The sequence below is a fragment of the Acinonyx jubatus genome, chromosome C2, assembly GCF_027475565.1.
Source record: "Acinonyx jubatus isolate Ajub_Pintada_27869175 chromosome C2, VMU_Ajub_asm_v1.0, whole genome shotgun sequence".
Lineage (NCBI taxonomy): Eukaryota > Metazoa > Chordata > Mammalia > Carnivora > Felidae > Acinonyx > Acinonyx jubatus.
The window spans coordinates 155,037,459-155,064,319 of record NC_069384.1 but is presented as its reverse complement, the minus strand read 5'-3'; the positions used below and the strand labels follow the sequence as shown (position 1 = coordinate 155,064,319).

The following is a 26,861-nucleotide window of genomic DNA, read 5'->3' as shown; positions in this document are numbered from 1 at the left end:
GCTGCCGACGTGCCCACGGCCCCAGGCGGAGGGAGGGCCGGCTGCCTCGCCCGGCACCCTGGTGTGGGCTCACCCCTGCGGAAGAGGGCCCCCGCCCCCCCCCCCACCCCCGTGCCGTGGGGCCGCCCGCACCTCTTTCACAGGCGCGAGGACGGTGACTCTGGGGTTCCGGCTGCGGTCCAGCCGGGCGTGAGGAACGCCCGGGAGGGCAGGGCCCCGCTTCCTTCTTCCCCTGCCAGCTGCCCCCCTCTGCCTCACGCGGCGGCCGGCACCCCCCGTCCCCCTGCCCGGGCCCGCGTCCCTCCCGGCCAGGGCACCACGCACCTGCGGGCCCTTCCTTCCACTTGGGAGGGAGCCGGGAGGGGCTGAGGACCCGGTGGCTTCTAGACCCGTGTCCCTCGGGGCCCGGCACCTGGATCCTCCCGTTCCTTCCGTTCGCATCGGTGGAGGCGACCCCGGGGGCCCGTCCGGCCTAGCGTGCCGGAAGCCCCTCCTCCCCGCCGGCCTCTCGGGGCCGCCCGAGGTCCCGCCAGGCCTCCCCGCCTGCCGGCGCGGACGTCTCCCAGTTGGCTCCGCCTGGTCCCCGCCTGGCGGAGGGCGCTCCAGGGCACAGGCGGTCGGTGGTCGTCCGGGGCTTGACTGGAGCTCGCTCGCGTTTCCAAACACCAGTGAGCGGTAGCCGCCGCTGAGGTCCCGGGCCCTGAGCCGCCTCCAGGAGCCTCCCCGCAATGCAGCCCGGGCGCCTGTGTTTGCTGGGGAAGGAGAGACGGCAGGCGGGTCGGGGGGCCAGCCCCCGGTCTCCCGCAGGTCCTGGCTGTGGGGCGAACGCAGGCGGGGGTTGGGGGGCGAGAGGCCCGTTAGCTCAACTCCCCGCCCGGGGTGGGGGGGGGGGGGGTGCACGGCCGCCCGCGAGGGGCGGCCTCTCCAGGCTGGGCCTGCTCGCCCCGCGAGGTGCGCCCCTCGCTGGAGGCTGCCTTCCCCAGGAGCCTCCCCCGACCTTCCTCGCCACGAAGCGCTCCACCAGGGCGAAGCCAGGGCTGCGTGGGGAACGCGGCACCCCCGGGGTGCCGGGCACACGGGAGCCACCTCCGCGGGGGCCGCGGGCCTCAGGGGGGTGGCCGTGGGACCGGCCGGGCTGTGTCGCGAGGGAGGCTGGTGGTCCCCGCGCCCACCCGAGCGCTCACCGCGGCCCGCACCCCGCACCTCCCTTCCTTAGCTCTCCTGCGCGCCGACTGGGCCCGCGCTCTCCTGTTTCTGGCCTCCCCTCCGCCCTCGGGGCCCGCCAGGGATGGCGCCCGCCGCCTCAGGCCTCCCGCTGGCCACGCGCGAGGGGACACCGCCCCGCTCTGCTCCCCGGTTCTCACGGGTTCGGCCGGGGGCGCAGCTGCGTGACCACCCTGCTCGCGTGTCCTCAGCCCGCCCGTCCCACCGAGCGGACCGGACCGGACCGGAGGCGCCCCCCGCCCCCCGCCCTGCCCGCGTGGACCCCCGAGGGTGCAGAACGGGACGGCACCCCGAGGGGACCCGGCGGCGTCCCCCAGGGGGAGGATGGGCCGGACCCGCAGGAAGGGCTGCTGAGCCCCGTGGGCACGGCCCCGTGTTTCTCAGAGGCGGACAGAGGAGCCGCCCACGCTGTGGTCAAGCCCAGAAGGCTGAAAGCGGGTCTCTGGACCGCAAGCCCGTCACCACCGGCTCTCAGGGACGGTGGCGGCGTGGCCGCACAGCAGGCCCAGGAAAGGCGCCCCGGCCGCCCAGGCAGAGGCCGGGCCGGGGGTGACCGCAGCCCTCGCCGGGCAGGAGGGGGGCAGGGGCCGTTCCTCCGGCCTGCGCGGGGGGGGGGGGGGGGGGGGGGGGGCGGCGTGGAAGGCGTCAGGCGGTCTCTCCCCCCGTGGCAACTCCCCCCACCCCACCTCCCGGAGGTGCTGCGATACTGTCACCAAGCCGCGGGTGGCCGGTGGACCTTGATCCCGGGTCCCTCCTCAGCCCGACCCCCCTCATGCAACCGGCATCACCGCTGGTTCTGTGCCTCATATTTCACGGGCACCCCTGGGACGGGCCGGCCTGTCAGGCCCCACACGGGGGCCCCAGAGGCCCCAGGGGGTCCCGATGCCTGGGCCCGGTTTCCGCTGGCGGAGCCAGCCCTGGGCGAGGAGGGGTCAGGCGGTGGACACTCCTGTCCCTCCTGAGGGCCACACCGTCACACTCCTTACCGGCGGCTCAAAAGCTGAGACTTCAGGGCAGATCTTTATCTCTGTGGCTTTTGGGAGGAAGCGAGAAGCCAGTGGCTAGGGATGCCCGGTCGCACGATGGAGCCGGAGCCGGGGGCCCAGTGTCCCTTGAGATGCCCTGTGAGCCTCACTTTCCTTACATGGTTCTTTTAAAACTGAGGCAACCCGGGCACGCGGGGTTCCCGCAGGAGTGCCGCCCGCTCTCAGCCCCGCAAAGGCCCGCATCGGCCAGGACGGTACCGCGGCCCCCCCACGAGCTGCCTGCCGGCGGCCCTCTCCTCAGCCCTGACCCTGCAGCCCCCGCCCTTTTCCCCCCGCAGGAAACCAGCCAGAGAAGACCCAAGGCCGAAGGCCGCAGAACCAGAGGCCCAGGCCGTAGACTCCTCCAGCTGAGTTATTTCAGGAATCCCACCGCCGGCAAGGAGGGCACGCGGCACCGGCCCTTGGCCGAGCCCGCGTCCCCCACGCCCGCCCAGGGAGGCTTGGAGAGAAGGGGGCCCGACCCAGGCCGGGGCCGCTGGAGCCTGGAGGGAAGACGCATCCCTCATCCCACCCACGAGAGGGGCCACGGCGTCTTCGGAGGACGGAAGATGCTCTTCCTGGGCCTGTCGGGAGGCCCCTTTGGCCATCTTCTCGTCCCAGCAAAAGTAGGCCCCCGGGAAGGCTGTGGGACGCAGCGTCCTAGCTTTCCAAGAGGCGAAGTTAGGAGGTCTTAGAAGACAGCCGGGGGCCCCACCCGAGCCCTGTGCCCGGCGGCGGTGAGTCCGGGACGGGCCCGTGGCGGTGGGTCCTGCTCGGTGACGCGGGGCCTCTGGGAAACAATCACCTGGACCCTGTTGGAGCGGACGCCCTGGTCCCACCCCTGGGCCTGAGGGACAGGACTTTGGCAGCTTGGCCGGAGTCTGCATCCCAGGGGATGCCTGCCGTGGTGCCCTGCACCCCGAGGCTGGGGAACCACGGTGGGGGCAGAGGCCCTTCTCGTTTCTCTCCCGAAGGGGCTGATGCCAAAGGCCCTCCAGAGCCAGCCTCCCTCCACCCCACCCCTCCCGCCTTGTCACCATGGTCACCACGAGGGGGGGGGGAGGGGGAGACCCCACCGGGACCTGACCAGGGGGCACAGGAGCAGACACTGGCCAGCCCCCCCGGATGCCGCCATCGGATGGCCTCCCTCCTCCCCAGGCCTTTGTAGGCCCTGAGATATCGGGGCAGTTCAGGGAGGGAGGGGCCCGGATGCCTGCCGACAGCGACAGCCGCGTGGGCCTCGAGGGATTACCTTAGACCAGGAAAAGACCGTGGTGGCGTTTGTCCCTGAGCGCGTGGCGCAAGTCACGCTGACGGCACGCGGATCGCAGACACCGCGGCCTCCTCTCTAGACCGTCTGCAGGGCGGGTGAACTTGGCGCGCGAGGGGAGCAACCGGGCACAAAGTGTCCAGGGCACGTGGCCCCCTCCACGTGACCCGGGCAGGAGGACGCAGGCCGGCGGGCCCTCTCGGGGAGCAGGACGCCGCGGCCGTCCCCGGACCCCAGCAGGCACAGGGCAGCCCGACCGGCCCGGGGCGCGCAGAGCTCGCGGCCGGATCTTCGCCTTGCACCGCTGCTCCCCCCCAGGACGTGGTGGCGGGGTGCCGAACACCCGGAGGGCGCTGCCTCCGTCTACACAGCTGCCTGGCTCAGACGAGGGAGACCACTCCTGTCTCCGCCCCGATGGAGACCGCTGAGCGGCTTTAAAGCAGCCTCTCCCCCCCCCCCACCCCCGCCCTGACCCCAGAACGCAAGGCCCCAAAACGGGCGCCACGGGGCCGGCCCATCACAGGTGGAGTCAGCCACATCCAGACGGGGAGACCGGAGCTTTCCACGGTCACCTGCCCCGTCCTGAGGGCGCCCTGCCTGCCGCGGGCCCTGACGGGCAGCTTGCAGCCGCTGCTTAACCAGCCACAAGTCACTCTGCGGCGCCTCACGTTTGGCCCACGCCTGAAGGAAGGACGCAGGCTGGGGTTTGCGTCACAACCCGAATCGGCCCGGCCACGTGGCCGACTTCCACCCGAACCGTGGGGTCCACCAGGCGGTCGTTGCTGTGCTTTCCACACGCACACGCGGAAGGCCCCGTTTCCCACAGACCGCGGGCATCTTGGGGGCCTCCCCGGTGGGTCCCAATTTCCTCCCCGGGGGTGGGTCCCAGGGAGTAGCTAGCCGGCCCAGGGAGGCCTCGGCCAGCTGGAATTCTTCGGGGACCGTCGTGGGACCAGCTGTCTCAGCCCCGAATCTAAATGATCTCGAGGCGTGATGACCTCCTCCTGGTCTCACAGGCAGGTCCACACCCCCCCTCGCCACTCCCCCCTCCCCCCCCCCCCCCCCCGGGCCCGCTGTGTCGCCAAATTTGGAATTTTTCAGGTGTTAGAAGGGTAACGGGATGCAAAGATGTGTCACGTACAGGCGCCAGTGGGGTTTAAAGCGGAACCTTCTAGGACGAGGTGTTCACACTGCTTTGCCCAGCTCTCGGGTACTGGAAGGTCGAAGGTCATGTCGAAGGCCCTTCTCGACCCTTCGCATCTAGGTGGGCAGCCTGAGGGGCGGGCTCTGGGATGGGGCCAGTGGTGTGCCCTTGGCCAGGCCCCTGAGCCTCAGCGCCCCCACGCGAAGCAGGGCCAGTGGCCACCTGCCCATCCCTCAGTGGGGCGCTCTCAGAGCGACCCCCACGCGCTCACTCTGCCCCTCCCAGGGGCACCTCCCAGGACCTGCTTCCATCTCATTCTCCACAAGCTCGGGGGAGCCCCTGGTGCCCAGAGCCGATCCACAGACCGCTCGGCCTCAGAAGTTCCCAGGCTCACCTTCTCCTCCCAGCCTGCGGTCTCTACTGCTTGCCTCCTCCGTGCTTTCTCTTACGCCCACGCTGGAGCGCGTCTGGACTCCTGTCTCTGGCCTTTACTGCTCCCTCGGGGCCTCTGCTCTTGCCAAAGCCCCCACCCCTTTTCAGTGTTGAGATCACCTCCCCGTACTTGTGGGGGACAGACCTGCAAGGAATCTGTCAGCCAGGTGCATCACCCACGGGGCCCAGCGCAAGATGAAAATGCGGTGTCCTTGCTCGAAAGGTATTGAGAAGTTCAGGACAACAAAGAGCAGAGCGTTGACTAAATCGAGGGGGCCCTTCTGAGCCGGGGCCAGGGGTGGGTGACGGGCCTCACACACTCAGTCTCCACCTTCATGCCGGCCTGCCACCAGGCACCGCTCCTGCCAGCAGTGCCCCCCGGCCTCCAGTGCCGCCAGTATTCCAGTCCAGAAATCAACATCCTAGGGAAAGGAGGAATGAGCCAAGAGGCAAGGTAGACAGTCCCTCAGCAAAGTCCACTCCGGGCTCCTGGTGATCCCCATCCGCTCAGCTGTTCAGTTCTCTGACCCTGGCATTTGGCTCCGATTCCCTCCCCGGACTCACCCTCCTTGGAATTCTCAGGACCCTCCCAGCGGTGCCCTGCCACACGTCACCATCGCTGGTCTTCCTCTGGTACTAATCGAAATCGTCATGTCATCCCTAAGGGGACTATGAACTCGCAAGGACCAAGACTCAGCTTTTTTTCGCTTCCTAACTTCTCAACCTGTAACACTCTGCTTCGAGTGCGGTGTCCGCCAATACTCTGTTCTGGAGTCAAGGGTCCTCACAAATACAGCATACTGGGAGTCCTGTTGACTCAAGGAGGGCTAAATCCCACTTCCGCTCCTCATCTATCCCTCCCCAGATCCCAGGGGGGCGGCTGTGGGGGCAGAAAGGCAAAAGGGCAACCTGAAGTCTGATGTGTCCTTCAGTGGAGGGCTTAGGAGGTACGTCTCAGTGGTGGGTCAAAGTGGCCCTTGGTCTGTCCTAACACGCTTTAAAAGCAAGACCCCCAAGGGATCTTCCTGATTCCGAGTAACTGTATGCCCAAATGAAAACCAACACTTTTTACGTGAATAAAACAATCCAGCACTCAACAGTGTGAAATGTGTCCAGGATTGTAATAAAACACTATCAACCGAGAATTCTGTACCCGATGGAAATGTCCTTCACGAATTAAAGGTACTTTTTTAGACAAGTAGAAGCTGACAGAATATACTGTCAGCAGACCTGCACTGTAAGAAAATTTCAAGTTCTGAAGACAGAAGGAAAATACCCAAATGTGGAGTGATAAAGATACACGTGCTGGCAAAAGAAGAGACGTTCCCCCTCGGTTTCATCTCTTAAAAAGAAAACAATTTAAAACAAAAATATTTATGCCTACGTAAAAATAAAACGTATGCCAACAATAGCACAATGAATAGGGAGAGGAAAGTGGAAGTATACAGTTGTAAGGTTCTTACGTTCTACGTGAGGTAGATTGTGGGGTTTTGTTTTTGTTCTGAGAGAGAGAGAGAGAGAGAGAGAGAGAGAGGGAGAGATGATGTGTGCCAGCAGGGGAAAGGAGCAGAGGTACAAAGAGAATGTTAAGCAGGTTCCACATTCAGTGTGGAGCCTGACATGGGACTCAGTCCCACACCCCTGAGATCACGACCTGAGCTGACAAGAGTTGGATCAACCAACTGAGCCACCCAGGCGCCCCTCGATTGTGGTTTTATACATGGATGTGTGTGTGTGTGTGTGTGTGTGCGCACACACATATGTACATACATGTATATGTATATATGTCCCTATAGCAACCACTAAAAAATTAAAGAGGCACAGCCAAGAAGCCAATAAAGAAGCTCAGTTAAACAAAAAGAAGAGAGTAAAAGAGTGGAAAAGAAACAAGAAACAGACAAACAGAAAACCAGAAAGATGGCAGATTTAAACAACCAGGTTGATAATTATGCTAAATGCAATTGACCTAAAACACTCCAAATGAAAGGGAAAGATTCGCAGATTGCATACAAAGACCCCACTATATGCTTGCTATCTGTAAAAAAAATCCAAAACCAAAATAACTCTACCTTAAATATAAAGACAAAGGTTAAAAGTAAAAAGATGCAAAGTAAAAAGATGGAAAAAGATACAGTCCTACAAATCAAAGAAAGCTGAGTGGCTATATCGCACCAAGGAGATTTCATGACGAAGAATAATTTAGCAGCGATAAAGAGGAACATTTCATAATGATGAAAAAGATCAATTTGTCAGGAGGGTTGAACAATCTTAAATGTGCGTGTACCCGACGACAAAGCTTCAGCTCGAACTAAATAAACCTGATAGAACTAAAAGGAGAAACAGCAAATCCACAATTACGGATTTCAATACTCCTTCCTCACAAAGTGATACGAGACAAAAAGTAAGTAAGCATACAGAAGTCTCAAATCGACATTGGTAAGCAACTTAACTAACTGACACACAAAGAACACTTTACCAAGAACCGTACTTTTCCGGCACTCACAAAAACATTCACCAAGGGAGTCCATTTAGCTGAGCCATAAAAAGAGTTTTGGTAAGCTTAAAAACATTTAAATTATACAAAGCATAACTTCTGGCCAAAACAGAACTGCACTAGAAATTAGTAACAGAAACTTATGTGGAAAATCTCTAAATATTTGGAAATTAAATACCTTTCAAAACATAACATGATTTAGCTTTTAAAAGGGTCACTCACACAAAAGACTCCAAATAGCCAAAATAATGTTGAAAAAGAAAACCAAAGTGGGAGGCATCACAATCCCAGAGTTTAGCCTCTACTACAAAGCTGTAATCATGAAGACAGTATGGTATTGGCACAAAAACAGACACATAGGCCAGTGGAATAGAACAGAGAACCCAGAATTAGACCCACAAATTATGGCCAACTAATCTTTGACAAAGCAGGAAAGAGCATCCAACGGAAAAAGACACTCTCTGTAGCACATGGTGCTGGGAAAACTGGACAACAACATGCAGAAGATTGAACCTGGACCACTTTCTTACACCAGACAGAAAAATAAACTCAAAATGGGTGAAAGACCTAAATGTGAGACAGGAAACCATCAAAACCTTACGGGAGGAAACAGGCAGTAACCTCTTTGATCTCACCACAGCAACTTCTTACTCCACGTGTCTCCAAAGGCAAGGGAAGTAAAAGCAAACATGAACTATTGGGACCTCATCAAGATAAAAAGCTTCTGCAAAGCAAACAATCAACAAAACTTATAGGCAACCGGCAGAATGGGAGAAGATATTTGCAGATGACATACCAGATAAAGGGTTAGTAACCAGAACTTAGCAAACTCAACACCCAAAAAACAAATAATCCAGTGAAGAAATGGGCAGAAGACATGAATAGACATTTCTCCAAAGAAGACATCCAGATGGCCAACAGGCACGTGAAGAGGCTCAACGTCACTCCTCATCAGGGAAATACAAATCAAAACCACACTGAGATACCACCTCACGCCAGTCAGAGTGGCTGAAATGAACATATCAGGAGACTCTAGAGGCTGGAGAGGGTGTGGAGAAACGGGAAGAGTGCAAGAGGTTGCACTGTCGGTGGGAATGCAAATTGGTGCAGTGTGGAGGTTCCTCAAAAAATTAAAAACAGGTCTATCCTATGACCAAGCCATAGCACTGCTAGGAATTGACCCAAGGGAGACAGGATGCTGATGCACAGGGGCACTTGTACCCCAATGTTTATGGCAGCACTTTCAACAATAGCCAAATTATGGAAAGAGCCTAAATGTCCATCAACTGACGAATGGAGAAAGAAATTGTGGTTTATATACACAATGGAATACTACGTGGCAGTGAGAAAGAATGAAATCTGGCCACTTACAACAGTGTGGATGAAACAGGAGGGTATTCTGCTAAGTGAAGTAAGTCAGAGAAAGACAGGTATCGTGTTTTCACTCATGTGTGGAATTTGAGGAACTTAACAGAAGCCATGGGGGAGGGGAAGAGGAAAAATAGTTTCAAGCAGGGAGGGAGGCAAACCATAAGAGACTCTTAAATACAGAGGACAAACTGAGGGTTGCTGGGGGTGCGGAGTGGGGGGAGGGGCACTGAGGAGGACACTTGCTGGGATGAGCACTGAGTGTTGTATGAAGCGATGAATCGTGGGAAGCCCCTGCCCAAACCAAGAGCACACTGTATACGCTGCGTGTTAGTATGTTAGCTAGCTTGACAATAAATTATATTCAAAGAACAAAGAAAGAAGACAGAAAACAAAACAGTAAAGGGATCACTTGCACTGCCGAATGGAGAACAGACAAGAGAAAGGCAAGGGCAGAAGCGGCAAGGTGCTCCAGGAGGAATTTACAGTCGTGCACTCGAGTGCGTGGGGGTTGTGTGAAGAGGATGGTGTCATGGGCTAGAGTGTTTGTAGTGAAGGCAGTAAGAAAGGGTGAATTTGTGTGTGTGTGGTTTTTTATGGTCTTTTTTTTTTTTTAACGTTTTAGTTATTTTTGAGAGAGAGAGAGACAGAATCCAAAGCAGGCTCCAGGCTCCGAGCTGTCAGCACAAAGCCCGATGTGGGGCTCAAACTCACCGATAGGGAGATGATGACCTGAGCCGAAGTCAACGTTTAACCAACAGAGCCACCCAGGCGCCCCAAGAAGGGGTCAATTTTTGAATGGTGCATAAGATTTTCTGTTGGGGGGTACTTAGGTGCTCAGTCATCTGAGCGTCTGACTCGATTTCAGCTCAGGTCGTGATCCCAGGGTCATGGGGATCAAGCACACTCAGTGCGGAGCCTGCTTGCGATGGTCTCTCTCTCCCTCTTCCCTCTGCCACTCCCCCCCCCCCGCCCCCCGCCTCGCGCACTCTCCCTCTCGCTAAAAAAAGAAAAAAATTTTAAAAAAGGGAAGGGCGATACCAAGATTCTTGTACAAAAAGGTTGAGAGCGGCCACGTACGAGATGGGAAAAATTAGGAGGGGAAGGATTTTGAGGGGAAGGTTGTTAAGTTGCGAACAGGAACTAAGGTGCTCATCAGACACATCCGTGTGGCTCAGTCCAAGAGGTTGTTGGAGTCTCGTGTTCCTGGGATGTGGGCTGAATGTATCTTGGGTTCTATCAGCACGTAAACTGAATGGGACGGCGGAGAGACTGAGCGCAGAGAAGGCTCCAGGAATGAACGTGCAGTACTCCCAAGTTCAGTTTGGGAGAACTAGCAGCCGGGGGATGGGAAGCCGTGAGTTGAAAGCGGGCCCCAGAACAGCAGGGGGTTCACAAGGAAGGCTGCCCAACTCCTCACACGCTACCGTGGGCTCGAAGCTGACCACTGGGGTTGTGGCCGCCAGGGCCTAAGGCTATGGCGGGGGGCCGACGGGAAGGGAAGAGGCGCAAACGCGTGCAGATTTCTTTTGGGGTTTGTGGTAACGCTTAACATCTACACGGAACCCCCTGAATCGTACAAGCGGTGCATCTCAAAGCCGTTTTTAAAAACCGACCACTGGTTTTAGCACCTGGAGGTGACTGCTGACCTTGAGCAAAGCAGTTACCGTGGGGCGACAGCAGCGAGAGCCTGACTGGAAGGGTCCAGACAGAGTGAAGCGAGAGAACAAAGACATCTTTTTAAGACAGGGGAACAAAGTCCAGTTTGTTTTGTTTGCTGTTAGGGATGATCTAGCAGAGAAGCGAAGATCGATGGTGCAAGAGAAAGGAGAGAACGGCCAGTAGTCCCCACGGCCGCCTCACTTATACCTGGACAGGCTCAAGGTGTGAGCGAAGGAACTGACCTTGGAATCCCACCACCGGGAGGAAGGGCGGGGCACGCGGCACAGGTGAAGGTGGGGGGCGCAGCGGGAGCCTGCGGCCCTTCCTTCCCTTCCGTCGCTTCGGTTCAGCCCACCGTCAGGGAGCCCGGTGGCCCAGCCAGGTGAGGAAAGCGATGGACCCGGGGAGCGAAGCATAGCTGATGGGCAGTCCTGGGGCCACCTGAGACTTGCGGTCAGGAGTTTCAAGCAAGAACAGTCACAGTTCGATTTTTTCCAGTCACCTCTGGCGGCACAGGTGCACATCACGCGGGCTGGGTCTCGACACAGCTGCACTCGCGAGAAGACACAGAAACACGGACTCGGCTTATATTGCTGAACACCAATATGCCACTTTATTATTTGGATTGTTTCTTCCCATCAGTCACATACCTGTCAATGTTTACACAATGAGGAAAATCCACCAGCAGTGGAAGCAACCGAGCAAATCAGCTGATGATTCTGTACCCTCTTAACACACATCGGTTCTTACTTGGTAGGGAGACCCTTACTTCGATTCAGTCTCACGGCTATTCTTAAGATCGGTGTCGAGATTGTCACATCTTTAAATACAGATAGAATTGCCAGAAGTACATAATTTTATATATATATATATGTGTATATATATATAATATATGTACACACACGTACAGAAAAATACAAGACTAATTGTTTTTCCACAATATTTAATTTACACACTACTATAACTCTATGCCACTTCTGAAGACAGGTTAAGGGGTACAAGAAACTGTTTAGAGCTAGTAAAGAGTTTGGTCCAATATTATCTTCATGTAACGGTTATCTGCTCCCTCCCTTTTATGTGACGACATACTATGACATACAACACATGCACAGTCATTCACTTACGAACAGGTGAGTAAGACGCCACTCAGACTGACCTCTGTACACCCAGAGGGCCAACCAAGCACACGCGACTAATAAGGCTCTATGATACAGCTGTGCAGCATGAACGGTCAACACTGCCGCTCCTAGAGTGAGCACCACATATAGGTCGGAATATAAAAAACCATCGGAGACCAAACACACGTGGGTTAGTTAAAAGGTGCCATTCCAAGGCTATACATAATCACAGGAAGAAGTATTTACATTACTTGGAAAACAGCTGCAACAAAGAGTTTATTGCCAATGCCCTTTAGAAACTTCTCTCCTACGTTTAATACAGATGTTACGCTCACTGTCTATGTGAACCACACATCTTATTTCTGGCCCTTTATAAGATCCCTGCTCAGAATTTCAAGCAAATATGTTCTATGGCTTCACCCACACATCTTTTCTGGTAGCTTTCAGTTATAAATATCACAATGAACTAGAGCTGTAGCTTAAAACATATCTAGCCTAGGTCTAGAAAGTAAAAGAAGTATTTTAAGTATCACCTTTACTTAGTTTAGTAAGTATACTGTGAAATTCCCTAGTGCGGACTAAACTATACGCATCGTGAGTAGCAGAATCAGCGTGTACTTGGAGGAGCCGAGAGCCATGGAATGCAGTCCTTGGGTGCTCTGCCCCCTCTGCGGACAAAGCCACGGTCACTTCAGAGACACGAAGGGAAGCTGCTGGGAGTGGGAAGGCCCCTCACCCCCGGCCCGACCGCATCCCACCCCCGGTGTGGATAAGCACCGCTTTGAAGACCCCCCGGGGCACAGCTTGCAGAGGCGGCATCCGGCCCCTCTCAAAGTTAGCAATCTGCAATATAGTGCGTCTTATGAGACAAGACGCCAGGAAAGAGGATTATCTGGTCAAAAGTCGTCTTTGTACAGGAACAGTTTAAAGCAAGAGTTCTTCGATTACTGTTTTGGCAGGAAGGCAAAGTGGAAAACACCTCCAGAAAAGAAAAAGGAAAAAAGAAGAAAACCAAAACAACAAAACACAAAGCAGGCTTTGTGCGTTTTGTCTGCTGTACGTGTGAATTTCACTCTTTTATAGGTGTATTTTTTGATCAGCCAATTCTCGTAGCTTACTGGACAGCCAGAGAACATAGAAGAATGGAAAAAACAGAAGAGACCACCGAATTACCAAACTGCGAAAGATCACGTCCCAGTAATTTTTTCTTTTTTTTTTAATTTATAGGCTTTTGACTTTGCCACACTCTGTGTGCACCTTTGCTTCCATATCAGGCCCTACAGTTTCTTCTATCTACAAGGTTTTAAAGGAAACCCTAGGATGTGCCCTACGGGAAGGAATTTACACCGAGCATCTTTTTGTTCTGTTGGACAGACGTACACTCTATAAGTAGAGTTAAGACACCATCAGTTCACTTCATCACGTTACAAAATAAGATTGTCTGCTTGTAATTTACCACTACGGGGGAAGCTGCCTTATAAATCTAAGTACTTTATCTCACCTAGTACAAAACAAGAAAATCTTTCAGTTAAATTTTACGAGCCCAACCTTGTTTTCACACTAGAGCTTAAGACAAACAGGTGTGGGTGTATTGAAATCATGGTTTTAAGGTTCTCAGTGCAGACGCTCGCTGTACTCCGCCCCTCACGGGCCTCGGGAGGCGGGGCTCGGGCCTCGGGAGGCGGGGCTCGCACGCGCTTGCTCGCTCGCTCGCTCGCTCGCTCGCTCGCTCGCTCGCTCGCTCGCAGGCTCCAGGCCCGGCGGCAACACAACGTTATTGCTTTGGTTCGGTCTCGGACAGCACGGCGTGTGCCTCAGGGCACGGAGTTTCCGTTCTCGCAGAAGGTCAGGAGGGGAATTTACGTTTCTCCCAAGGAGACAGAAGCATTTTTTCTCTCTAGATTAAGTGCAGGACATCCAATTTCTAAGTGCTCCGTGTATCTTAGGTCCCAAATGTACATTTTAATTTAATCCTGATCATCCGCATTAAAATTATAAATGTAAAAATGACACAAGAGACTTTTCGGCTGGAAAAGAAAAGCAGTGTCTAGCAGCATGCACGAAGACCATGCATTGTCACGTCGGCAGGCGAACAAACGCGAAGGTAATAAATAACTGCTCCGAACGCCCCCTCGAAGGGAGGAAGCGCGGAGAGCGGCCGGAGGGGCGGGCGGGCCGGGCCGGGGCGCACCGCTCTGGGCGGGCGGCTCTGGGCGGGCGGCGGGCGGCGGGGGGCGGGTGCCAGGGGCCGGCGGGGCCGCGGTCAGATGACGTGGCAGCAGCTGGCCTGGCTGGAGGCGCACAGCAGCCCGTCCTTAGGGTTCCGCTGGATGTTCACAGAGATGGTCTTTTCGCACAGAGGTAGCTGGAGCACGTTGTTTTTCAGGTTCTTGCTCTTTATCCGTTCGAGCTCCGCGGCGCCGTCGGCCACGTGGTCGGAGAAAAACTTGACGCCGCCCGCGCCGGGGCCCGGCCCCGCGCCCCCCGTCGAGCTGATGCACATCTTCCACGTGGACTTCTCCTGCACCTTCACGCTGGAGAACGGCAAGCCGCCCTGCGGGTCGAGAATGTACCTGGCGCCGCCGTGCAGCTGCGAGCCCAGGCAGAGGCTCATGAGTTTGAGGCTCTGGACCAGCTCCCCGGGCCCGGGGCCGGCGCAGCGGCGCGTGCTGCCCGACGTGCCCGCGGGCTTGCCCCCCGAGCCGCCCGCGGGGCTGCCGCCGCCCGCGCCGCTCTCGCTCGGGCTGGCCTTGTCCGCGCCGCCGCCGCCGCCGTCGCTCGGCTTGCCCTGGCCCCCGCCGTCGCCCTCGCTCCCGGGGGGCCCCTCGCCGCTATCCCGCCGGTGCCAGGAGTAGGTGAAGCCGCCGTCTTTGTCCAGCCGCCGGCGGCTCTCGGAGTCGTCGTCGCTGGTCTCCGAGCTGCTGCAGCTGGAGCCGCGGCCCTGGCTTTTCCTGCGGTGGTAGCGCTTGTGCACGGTGCCCGGGGAGGCGATGTTCATCTTCAGCCGGCTCAGCTTGGGAGGCAGGTTCTCATCCATGTCGAACTCGTCGTCGGACTCCCCTTCCTCAAAGATCTGGTTGAGGACGGGCGCGCTCTTCCTCGACGTCAGCCGGTTGGTGACCGAGGGCTTCCGGCGCAGAACCACCTGCGTCGAGAGGGACACGGGCTTCTTGTCCTCCTCATCTTCCTCTTCGTCCTCCTCCACCCGGAACAGGCACTTGCGCCCGCCGGCCGTGGGCTTCAAGCTCGCAGGGGACACCGTGGAGAGCGCCGGTCCGGCCAACTCGGGGAGGTCGTCTTTCTTGGCCGAGTCACACAGGCCTTTGCTCCTGTGGCCGTTGAGGACGCCGTCGGCAGCCCGAGCAGGAGACTGAGGGACGGTCCCGTGGGACAGAGGAGTGGCCGTGAGATCATCCTCCAGGTCCTGGGGCACGTCGATCTTGGTTGGCCACGACTGCCTGCGTAACAGATTGGAAGGAGAGAGCCATGTAATAATAGGCAGACTCTACCTACACGCCACGCCACGCGATACTTACGGGGCAAAATCCACAGACTGACGAAGAAAGAAAAAAGACAAGAAAAGGAAAAACCACCCCAGCGGCCTTGCAAGCCCGTTCGACATCCTCTAAAGATCAGCAAGGGCGCCAGCAGGGCGAACGTGGTTCTGGGTCCGGCCTGGGGCTCACTGGCCAAATGGACACATCAGAGCTGGCGGGAAAGACGGCCAAGAGCCAGCCCTGTCTTCCCATACACATCTTACACCACAAGCAAGCAGTTTTAAACAGCACAGGGAGGTCACCAAAGCAAAACTCAAACACCACACATTTTGTTCCTTTGGGTCTTGCTTGGCGCACGACCTTTGAGGTATATGGTTTGCTAATAAAATTCACCTGAAAAAATAAAATACAATTCACCTGAAATGCCCAGTCTTCAAGATAGGACAGGATGGTGTAAAAGTGGGAACAGCTCAAGATTAAACAGGAGAGTACTGCAAAGAAAAGTCAACGTACACTGGCATGCATCTCTTCATCAATTAAAAAACACACCAAGCTGAATATAAATGCACGTATTTTTAAAAAACTTCTTGTAATGTTTATTTTCGAGAGAGCGCGTGTGAACGAGCGGGGGTGGGGGGAGGGAGCGGGAGACACAGAATCCGAAGCAGGCTCCAGGCTCTGAGCTGTCAGCACAGAGGCAGACGCAGGGCTTGAACTCAAGAACCGTGAGATCATGACCGGAGACAAAACCCAGAGTTGGACGCTTAAACTCACTGAGTCACCCAGGCACCCCTAAATGCACGTGTTTTTAGATGTCCACACAAGCGAAATGGGCGCCAAATCCATAATTACTGAACCTTCAATTTTATTCCCCAACCTAGAGTCACCTAAGGAACAAGAACACTGCTTGGCAGCCAAAGAAAAAGACTTTTGAAAATGAGGTCTCTGGCCTGTTTCGTCCTCTCTGTCCGGGGTAATAGCAGATGCCAGAGAGATTTAAAGTAGCCCCTTCCACACTATGACACTTTTGTTTCACACCAATTATGTTCCTAGAAATAATCAATTAAATCTATAGTTGGAAAAAAACCACCCGGAATTTATGATAGACCTCTCTTCTGCAGCTCAGAACCAACGGTCCTTTCTCAGCGGCCCGTTGGCTAGTCACCGCTGGGTAGTTTAGGAGAGCCGAGTGCCGGATAAGGTCTTTGAGGTCACTAAGTGCCTCTGGACAAGTCACCCGTCCCCCAGCCACACAAGTACGTGAAGCCGGCGGCTCTGGGGCACCCTGGGGAGCCCCGGCCTGGGAGGCCAGCGGCCCACGGTGTCCAACCAGCAGAGCGGCAGCCGGCGCAGTCCAGGACGCGGGGACCCGCCAAGCGGCGGAGGCTCTTCACGCCTAACCTCCTGAAAAGAAAGCCAACGCCGTTCTCGGAACCCGCGCCCGGGAACAGGACGGCTGGGTGCTGCTGCTGGGGTGGCGCCTCCACTGGCCACGTCCGAACCGACCGCTTTTATAGGAGTGAATCAAGTTGTTAAACGGCTCACGTTAACCGAGCACTCACGTGAGCTCCTGTTATGCTAAACTAAGTCATCTTTATTGTCACAACACTGTGAGCAAATCTGGCTTAACACAACAGAGGAGAGACAGCTAAACAAGAATTAGGAAGGAGTCACATGGACGGCACGGTTCACTGCCTCAGTGCTCACCAGAGCCAGCGCTGTCCCGGGAGCCTGACGAGGGTTAGTGCACTTGGCCCCCCACGGCTCCACAAGGGAGCCGCATCTTCCCTCTTCACAGACGGGGAAATGAGAACACAGTAAGAAACCTGCCCAAGGTCATGCAGGCTTGTGAACAAGTGACATGTGGGTTGGGTTCCACAGTTACTCCCCCCGCCCGAGGCAACCTAGGAAGCTTCCGGATGGCTGTGGCTGCACAGACAGACCTCTGCGGTCTGGCCTCAGTGGTTCTCCTCACTTCCAGGTCTCTCAGAGGATGCCGGCCCCGAGCCCTCCCGTGCTAGGGTCAGCTCCTCAGAGGACCCCGTGAGGCCTCTTCTAACACACAGACCGCACCACGCTTCCATCCCGCCCCGGCAGAACACGAAGAAGGTGCACTGTCTGCGGCCGGGGGTCCCTGGCTCCCCCTGCCTGCCCCTCCCGGGGAGCTAACTGCTGGTTCAAAGGCCCATCTACTGACTCAGGGTCACTGACCTGAGGGCATGTCCAGCAGCAGAACCAAGTCAGGTCCAGGGTTCTGGCAAAGTCACAGTGACAATAAAAAGAAGGCAAGGAAGCAGATCTACCACCTTGCCTGGGCCCAGGAGGAGGCGAGGCCCTCACAGCATCTCCACTCCAGCATCCCCAGGAGGATAAAAGGAAAAGCTGAGGGAAGGTTCTGATACTTCTCTATAGCCTCTGTCAGTTTTGTTAACTTTTATAATAAAGTAAAACCAACTTAACTCGTTTACATATGTGATCAAATTTAGATCGAGTTCTGATCTGTTTCCCTAAAAATAGCTCAAATCCAAACATTCCATTCCCCAAGGCTGGGGTGACTCCAGACTCGGTGGCCCGACGTGTGGTGACCCTGCTCTTTCCCATCAGGGGCCTCAGCCCAGGACTAGGTTGACCTCACCACTCAAAGTCATGGTCCTGGTTGGTCTCACTCCCCTCAGCCCCCAGCCCCCGGGGCCCAGTCCTCTTCCAAGCAGATACCACACAGCATGCCTAGGTTTTATTACAGAAGACTCCATCCAGGATATAAATGAAGTTACGAAGACCACTTTCCAGTTCTAGATTTCTAAATCTTTATTCTTTGGCCACCCAGGAGCATTTTCGTCTCTCTTCTCTGTCGCCCCATCCCAAGTAACAGCCTACACATGGCAAGCTGACATCACGTAACGTAAATCCAATGGCTTTCTGCCTATTTTAAATAATAATTACTACTTAATATTCACACATACATACATATTCCTATGTGGATGTAAGAGTAGAGAATTATTCAGAATTGGGAGCATCCTTCTCTTTTTGAATCACTACACTTCCACGGATTACTTCATCTGAAGAGGGAAAGATAAATTATATATAACTTTCATAGTGGTGATGTCAAAAAGTAACCCTCTCCACGCTTTCATTTTAAGTAGAAAGCTAATATGGCAGAAGAAAAAGCAAAGTGGGAAAGAGGGGGTGGGAGGGGAGAGGAGGAGAAGATGGAAAGCACACTCATGACTTTATCAAGGACAACGGTGGTGGTAAAATACTCATAACAGCGACAGCACACAGAGCAGCCCAGTTCAGGAGGCAGACAGTATTCTCACTCCCATTATCATTCCCAGTCAGAAAGAGGTTAAGTGACCTCCCAAGGTCAGGCAGCCAATAAATCAACTAGCTGATGTGTGTAATCACTGAAATCCTGAGCTAACACAATGGCACAGAAATGCCCTGGATGTTCTTAAAAATTATTTAAAAAAACTGAGGGAAAGTATGGCCTTGTTCCTGGAATGAAAAATTAAAGAAAATAACACATTAATACATATCAGATCTGGAAGAGTTTAATGGAAAATAGTTGACACACACTCAGCTGCTTCTCCAAACGTGTTTTCCTGGCCAGGCCAGCAGCCACAGCCCCTCTCCCCTGAACGCAGGAGGGAAGGTGTCCTTGGTGACGAAGGGACAGGACCCCCACACGCGGAGAGCCCATGCACAGCCTCTCCCATGAGGCCGCCACCCCTGTTTATATTCTCTTGCCCCAAAGAGTGATTAGGAAGCATTTTTGAAAAAGGGGTTCACTATTTCAAAACATTAAACTTACTAAAATCAGGGAGGATTTTTTTTCTCACCTAAACTGGGCCTTGATATTGCTAGGGCTTGCAGATCTGGTTTGTATTTCTTTCTCTTGTTTCTCCCTCAGGATCCTTTCAGCAAGCAGAAAGTATGTGGCCGTGATGTGGTTGTACCTGTTGGTTTCCAGGGCTCTGAGGAAAAGAAGGGGGAACAGACACAAGCCACGTCAGAGGGTTTGCTTTTTTACAAGCAGAACTGATTTTTTTTTTTTTTTTTTTTTTTAGGTACAAGCAAATGAAGTCCAATGCCCTGGAATCTTTAAAATTATGAAAAAACACAGATAAGAGGAAAAAAAAAAACCAAACAAGTCATTATTTAGATCACTTCTGAAATTCTAAAAAATGACTCCATAAAAATGTTCCATTTGTAAGAAAAATAAAAAATGCTGATAGCTGCCGAGCTGGGTGTCAGTTTTCCACACATAAAAAAGGTAGCAAAGCTTTCCAAGAATGTATGTGTTATCCAAAAATGTAATGTGTGTGTCAAAGTGTTTGTTTTCATTAAACTGGCTCACGTGCTCCCATCAGAGTAGGAAATGGCAGTGCGTATGAGAAATCAGAAAAATTAGGAAAAGTTTTTATTTTTACACTCTTTGCATTTATTGGCATTTTACACACTAATGAATTGCTAATGTATCTGAGAGCACGTCATTAGCCTCCTCTTTGAATAAAATCAACGTATTCATTCCTCCACTTCAAAAGAGCGCTTGGAGTACCTAGTCTGGGCACGCACCGTGCGGCCAGGGGCTGTCGCAGCACACGCACAGGGCACACGGCCACCCGCTCTCCTGCAGCCGGCCTGGCCTGGGAACTGCAAGAGTGCGCGAAAAATGGTCTACCGGGCCCAGAAATACATAACTGTACTTTGCAGAAACTTTCCATAGTAGAAGATACACAATGAACACTCAGGAAAGAAGCAACACAGCGACTGCTTTTCACAAAATGAACGGGGTTGCGGGGGGAAGGGTCACAGCTAAGGGGGCTGGGCAGGCTGAGGGGCCACTCTGAAGAGCCCCCTGATGCAATTCAGGGCTCAGAACGACTTCTTAGAGTGGTTTCCTAAGCGGAGTACCAGATAAGGACATTGGCCTGTGTTCGGGGAATCAAAACACGTGTCTTTGAGTTGAGGAGTCATGCTCAGGAGGAGACGTGGGCCACAGGCGAGACCTGAGACCAGCCTGGGGGCGCCTTGGGCCTCCCTTTCACCATGCACGTGCCCACTAGTGGACAGGAAAACAGGGTCACCTGACCCAGTGAGACTGCCCTTCCCTTCGGATTTCTCATTGAATTTACAGGAATTACAAATTGTTCTAAATGATACCCCTGCATGTATTTATTTAAGCTAAGAACATTAAGCCAATTCAGCCAGATACAAAAAGCCTTCTATCCACTCAAAATGAAAAATCACTTTCTACACATTCCTAAAGCGAATGTCCTTGGCAGAAATAGCAAGTGTCCTGCTCTTCCTGTTCATTTAGGTCATTAAGTAGCCATGGATCAATCTGTGAAAACTCATAATGCAGCTGGCTATCGGTAGAAATGTGTATTTACACCAAAATTTTGAACCTGGTCTTTTTTGTTTTGTTTGGGTTTTTTGCCCCCCAGAATATGTCCTCTTTCCATTATACCTGTTTCATTCAACAGGTTAACCAACTTTTGATTGTTCATTTGTGGAAATGCTTCATAATTTTCTAGACAGGACCTCTTATAGGAACCAATCATTGCTAAAACAAAGCAACAGCATCTTTATATTATCCCTAATTCCACATTTCTTAGGTTATTAAGACCTAGCTTTGGTTTTAAGGGATTTAATTAACAACTCTGTATCTTGTGGGTGCCAGGTTGCTGTGGCTCTGAAGGGCCAGAAAGTATCACAGCACGATGCAGCCAGTGACGATACCCAAGCCACCAGGCATGGCGGTGGCCCACTAAAATGTTACTTACAACAATGTGTGACTGGCCCCATAAGACAAGCCCTGATTTAGAGGCTGGGGTCTGCCCCATTCTTCCTGCCCACTGTGGGACCAGCGGGAGACATGGCAACAAAGAGGATACTGCTGTGGATAAGACGTGCACTGGGATGCACAAGAGGCTACTCCAATCCCCCCCTGTAGGAAGCAAGAGAGGCCACATTACTTGCTGACGCCGAGCAACGGTTTACTCGTTCACTAGTACAAAAATAAAAACAATAAAACAACAAAACCCATGAGACAGGCACCGGGCCAGGAACTCTAGAGATAAGTGACATAACCCCCGCCGGCTGGGAACTCTACCCATTACGGTGGCCACAAGCCCTGGCAAGTCAAGAGGAGAGCCCATTCCACGAATCCTAAACCCATGGCCCCATGCGCACGAGTGCCGACATACTCCACAATGGCGTCTCGGTCCGCTATGTCCCCGAGCACCATGCGCTGAATGATGCTGTTGTGTTCCTCCTCCGAGAGGTTTTTGTATGACACAAGGGGGATGTTATACTTTGTGGCTGGCGAAGGGTCCACTCCTTGAAGCCAAGGATGATTCTCAATCTCTTCCAAGGAGGCCCTTCTCTTGGGATCTCTCTGTAGCATCCGTGTGATCAGGCTGGAAAGGAAGGTAAGGTCACTGTTAGAGTAAACAGTTGGAAGGGATTAGTTAACGGTGGATTATTTTATTCATCGGAATTGTTCCCTACATTTAGACCATCAATTCCATTAGGTTCACCGGTGGTGGTGGTGGTGTGGCAGATGGGAATAAAGAAAATTCAGCGTCATCAAATTAATAAATAGAAAAACACAATTGCGGGAAATACTGACAAGCCGAACAGCTTCCCATCATCTACAATTAACTCTAGGTATCAATATCTGTCCTTGATTAACTGTGGCTTAGCGACATACCAGCACCAGCTACGATGATCAGCAATGACACACAGGATAGAGTGCATGAGCCAACTTCTGCTTCCGGAAAAATGAATGACCCTAAATGCCACATGCATCTTGTTTAAAATGCACCGTGCTGGCAAAATAGTAAATGCACACATACATCAAGATGGAAGGAAGGGGTACTCAGGTAAAAATGGAGTCAAAGCGGGAGTCTTAGGAGGCGAATGACAAAGCTAGCCTTTGACCTGACTGCTTCTGCTTTGGGTTTGAAGGCTACAGTGAGTGCATAAAACAGAATATAATGTGTAGGGCCTACTGAAGGCAGGGGGCACAACTAGAGCCCTCGTAAGGAGCTGGGACCCCAGCTTCTGTTGAGAAATGAGAAACAAATCTACTGCTAAGATATCAGGCAGGAAACCTGCCTGCCTCGACACTGGCTGTGGAGGTCGGGCATGGAAATCTAAGAATTTCTAGCCACAGGCGGCTCCTCAAACATGCCACATGTTTGTGGTCCAAATTAAAAATATGTGCGTGGAACACACAGGGAAGAAGTTAATTTAAAGTGATTTTAAGCTGGAGGTGCTCCTGGGCTCCTACAAGAAGGAAATGCAAACCCTCTCTGTAGCAATGGAACTGAAAGAACTCCCCACACATTACAAAGAATACAACCTCACAGTCAAAAAATATAAAAGAAACAAGCACCTGTAGCAGGAACAAAAAAACACACAACAGCAAAATCAGAATGGTCTTCAAATACTGAATTTTTCTGACACAGACTGTAACTGTGTTGAATATGCTTAAGACATGCAGAAGCCTATCAGATTCTGTATCTCCCCCTCTCTCTGCCCCTCCCCAGCTCACACTTTATCTCTCTCTCTCTCAAAAATAAACAAACATCAAAAAAAAAAAAAAAAAGACATGGAGAAGCCTTGGGGCGTCTGGATGGCTCAGTCGGTTAAGTGCATGACTTTGGCTCAGATTGTGATCTCACAGTTCATGGGTTCAGCCCCATGTCAGGCTCTGTGCTGACAGCTCAGAGCCTGGCACCTGCTTTGGATTCTGTGTCTCCCTCTCTCTCAAAAATAAAGAAACACTTAAAAAAAAAAAAAAAAAGGTGGGTGGAGGGGCCTGGGTGGCTTAGTAGGTTCAGCCTACTCTTGATGTCAGCTCAGGTCATGATCTCATGGTTCCTGAGATCAAGCCCCGCATTAGGCTCTGCACTGACAGTGTGGAGCCTGCTTGGGATTCTCTCCCTCTGCCCCTCCTCTGCTCTCTCTCTCTCTCAAAATAAGTAAACGTTAAAAAAAAAAAAGCAATGGACAATTTTTAAAAATTAGGCATAAAGAGAATTAGAATTCAAAGACAGAGCCAAAGAAATAACCCTGCATTGGTGGACTAAGAGGTAGAAAATATGAAGGTTAAAAGACATGGGGGACAAGAGTGAAAATACCTAACGTACATCTAACCCACGTTCCAGAAGGGAATGAGGGAATGGGCAAGAAACTGTCTTTGAAAATATAATGGCTAAGGATTTTCCAAATTCATGGAAGAAAACAAATCCTGATCCAGGAAGCCCAACACATCCTAAGCAGAATGAACAGAAGCTCTCAAAGCAGCCTGAGAAGAGACAAATCACCCATGCACGAACAACAGGAGGTTGAACAGCTAACTTCCCAATAGCAACAAGACATATCAGAAGGTGTAGAATAACATCTTCAATAACCTGAGAAAGATCACATGTAACATAAAGCTATCTTCAATGAAAAACTGAGAAAGCTGATCACCAACAAATGCTCATCAAAGAAATTCTAAAGGGTATAATTTTGGCAGAAGAATGTAATCCCAAGTAGAAGGATATACAAAGTTCTTATGAAACATCTGGGTAATTCTAAACAATTTTTTACTACATATAATAATACCGTCTAATTTGTGGAGTTAAAAAAAAAGGTTACTGAAATATTGAATGATACAGTATTCTAAGGATTTTGGGTTGTTTGGGAAGAGAATAAACATAAGGATTAACTTTCAATTTTATTAAATTAAGTATACAAACATGTATGTGTGTGTTAAAACAGACTATAACTTCCAAGCTAGTTGAAGGGAGAGAGCCAAATAAGGCGAAAAAGAAAAACTTCCATCAATCCCAAAGAAGAACAGACAAAAAGAAAAGAAAAAAAAAAAAAGAGAGAAAAGGAGGACAAATATGAAGCACATAAAAAGAACATAAATACATCTACATCTTTCAGTGAACACAATAAATATGAATGGGAAACTCTCTGATTAAAAGACAAGAATGCTTAGATGGCTCCGAAAACAGTTCCCAGCTGTTCAAAAAAAAAAAAAAAAGATGTACTTAAAACGAAGATGATAAAAGGTTTATTTAAAGGAAAAGAATGGAAAACTATATAGCATACATAAATGCTAAAACCAAAGATGACAGGTTTGGCTAGCTAAAACTAGATAACACAGATTGACTTTAAGGCAAAAAGCATCATTAGAGATAAGGAGTGATATGTAAGTTCAATTCACTGGTAAGATACAACAATTCGCACCTGGTAACATTGCCTCAAAACAGTCAAATAAGAAACTGACAGACCTCCAAGAATAAAACAGTAAATCTACCATCACAGTGGAAGAATATCTTAGTAAGTGATATATCAGGTAATTAATCAAAAAACTCAGAAAAGATGTATGTAATTTTAAATGGCATAATTAACAAGCTTGATCTTAAGGTATATAGAACTGACCCCAACAATTGGAAAATATACATTCTTTTCCAGAACAAAAGGATCCTTTACAAAAATTGACTCCATGCTATGCGTTAAGCAAGCCTCAACAATTTGAAACAAACAAACAAAAAACTAGTTACTATATAGACTATATTCTTGAACTACAATGCAATTAACTTAGAAATGAAGAACAAAAAGCTAATTACAAAAACTCTATACACTTGGAAATGTAAAACTCCCTTCTAAAAACTTACAGGTTAAATAAACCATTTGAAACTAGAAAATCCTCAGAACTGAATAACAGGTCTATAAATCAAAACCAGTTAAGATGCCAGAAAAACGGTGCTGGAAGGCAATTTATGTGGCCGTAACTCTGCCATTAGAACAGGAAAATTTGTGAGCTGAGTATCCAACATAAGACGGGGGGGGGGGGGGGGGGAAGAGGAAGAATTAGCCCATGAAATAGGTAGAAGGAAAATAATACAGATAAAATTCACAACATAAAACAAAAAATACAAGCAAATTAATAAAGATAAAAGGCAGTTCTTTGAAAAAGACTAATAAAATGAACAAACTTGAGGTAAGACTTATCAAGAGAAGGCAAAAACTATCAATACTGGAATGATAATGTGCAACATCCCCATTGATCTATACACTTTACAAATATAATTAGAAAATATAAATACTTACAGCCAATAAATTTGAAAATTGACATAAAATGGACAAACTCCTTAAAAAACACAAGTTAGCAAAACTGATATAGGAAAAAGCAGAAAAATGAATGGTCCTACGATTACTAAAAATAATCCCTCTAGGAGGGAGAAACAGAAGGCTTCTAAGATATTACTACTGTTCTATTTCTTAAGCTAGAACAGGTTCTACCACTGTCACATCATTAGTAGCTGGAGAAGCCAGTATCTGAATCCAGAGAGTTTGAGTATGTAAATTCTTAACCATCCACCACACGGCTTAAGATGGGGCTCCACTTGGAGAAAAGATGTCTCAAGCTATCAGATTTTCTTACCAGCTGATGGGAAAAACTAAACTCTTTGCTACTACAGCAAAATCCTTTAAGCAGTAGCTACAATCTCAGCTGAACTTACTTAAAAATATCACTCATTAAAAAAAATAATAATACACACACACGCAATGTCAATGAAATACTGAGCTTCTAACAGTTCTTTTATATTTGTCACTATGTTTATCATAGAACTATAAAGTACTCTAAATTCCAAAGAGTCAACTTGAGTGTACTTTTGTTTGCTGGCTTCCCACAGTCCTATAAACCAAAACAGAGCTCTTCTGTCGACTGGGGAGAGTCATGTTGTGAATAAAATCACGGGACACCTTATGTAACACCAAAATGGTGTGTTGGTGGTTTCAGGATGGGATATTTCACGATGGGATATGCCTTAACTTTTCTCTGGAATTTAAAGTAATTCCAGGTGGTCTTGCTTTTTTGCTGAAGCAAAAAGAGAAAGGTAGTTCCCATGGTAATATCTTCATTTCAAGTGAGTAACTACCATTCTTGGAGGCTGAAGAGGCATGCAATGGATTTCAAGAAAACAAATATATTTAAGAAACAGACTAATACATTTTGTACTCTAATATCAAATTTCAAGTCATATTCTGGGTTGACCCCCCAAATACACTTAACAAGAACAAAATATCAAGTTTGAAAATTAAAAGAAACCCAGATGCTCAGGTGCTGAAGTCACCTCAAATTTTTTTGACGTGTGAATAAAATAAAACTTCTGGTTTTTATATGAGCACTTAAGTTTCCACATTCTTTTTTTGTTTGTTTTTACTTACTCTTTACACTCTTTGGACACATGGGATGGTACTGTATATTTGCAATCCATGATCATGGTCAATGTCTCACTGTCATTGGCCTCTTGAAAGGGTGGCTGTCCACACACCAACATGAAAAGGATCACTCCCAGACTCCAAATATCTACAAATTAAAAGACAGACTGTTAAATACTGGACGAGTTAGAAAACCAAAAACACTAAGAAGAGCAAAAGTAGACTAACAACATTATTTTATTTGAATAGTGAAAAGCATTTATATCTCAAAACAATAACAACAACAACAACAAACATTTAGGGAAGAAAACTTAAGCCCCAATAAGGCAGGGAGGGTATCTGTCTTGTTCACTGTTTTTCTATTCACTTCAGCCACAGGGTGAATGGTCAAT

The 26,861-nt window shown here is 51.0% G+C and overlaps 3 protein-coding genes across 8 annotated transcripts in view; 1 reads left to right on the top strand and 2 right to left on the bottom strand.

Annotated features, from left to right (window-relative positions):
• Positions 1 to 19,960, top strand: part of ANO10 (anoctamin 10) — a 283,614-nt gene extending 263,654 nt beyond the window's left edge. Inside the window, exon 13 of the mRNA XM_027040522.2 lies at positions 19,302 to 19,960. Coding sequence (XP_026896323.1) covers positions 19,302 to 19,361 — 60 coding nt within the window. The 3' untranslated portion in view covers positions 19,362 to 19,960. The remainder of the gene's footprint in view (positions 1 to 19,301) is intronic.
• LOC128315350 (translation initiation factor IF-2-like) lies at positions 32 to 6,578 on the bottom strand. Its single transcript, XM_053221794.1, has 2 exons — positions 4,661 to 6,578; positions 32 to 752 (listed from the first exon to the last, which is right to left on the bottom strand). Exons 1-2 carry the CDS (start codon positions 4,749 to 4,751, stop codon positions 70 to 72), a joined length of 774 nt encoding a protein of 257 aa, XP_053077769.1. The 5' UTR covers positions 4,752 to 6,578; the 3' UTR covers positions 32 to 69.
• Positions 11,205 to 26,861, bottom strand: part of SNRK (SNF related kinase) — a 59,351-nt gene continuing 43,694 nt past the window's right edge. For all 6 annotated transcript variants that reach the window (XM_027040512.2, XM_053221786.1, XM_053221785.1 and 3 more), the window contains 4 exons: positions 26,476 to 26,617; positions 21,444 to 21,656; positions 19,074 to 19,208; positions 11,205 to 15,195 (listed from right to left, as the gene is read on the bottom strand). In XM_027040512.2, the coding sequence (XP_026896313.1) occupies positions 14,001 to 15,195; positions 19,074 to 19,208; positions 21,444 to 21,656; positions 26,476 to 26,617 (1,685 nt within the window). In that variant the 3' untranslated portion in view covers positions 11,205 to 14,000. The remainder of the gene's footprint in view (positions 15,196 to 19,073; positions 19,209 to 21,443; positions 21,657 to 26,475; positions 26,618 to 26,861) is intronic.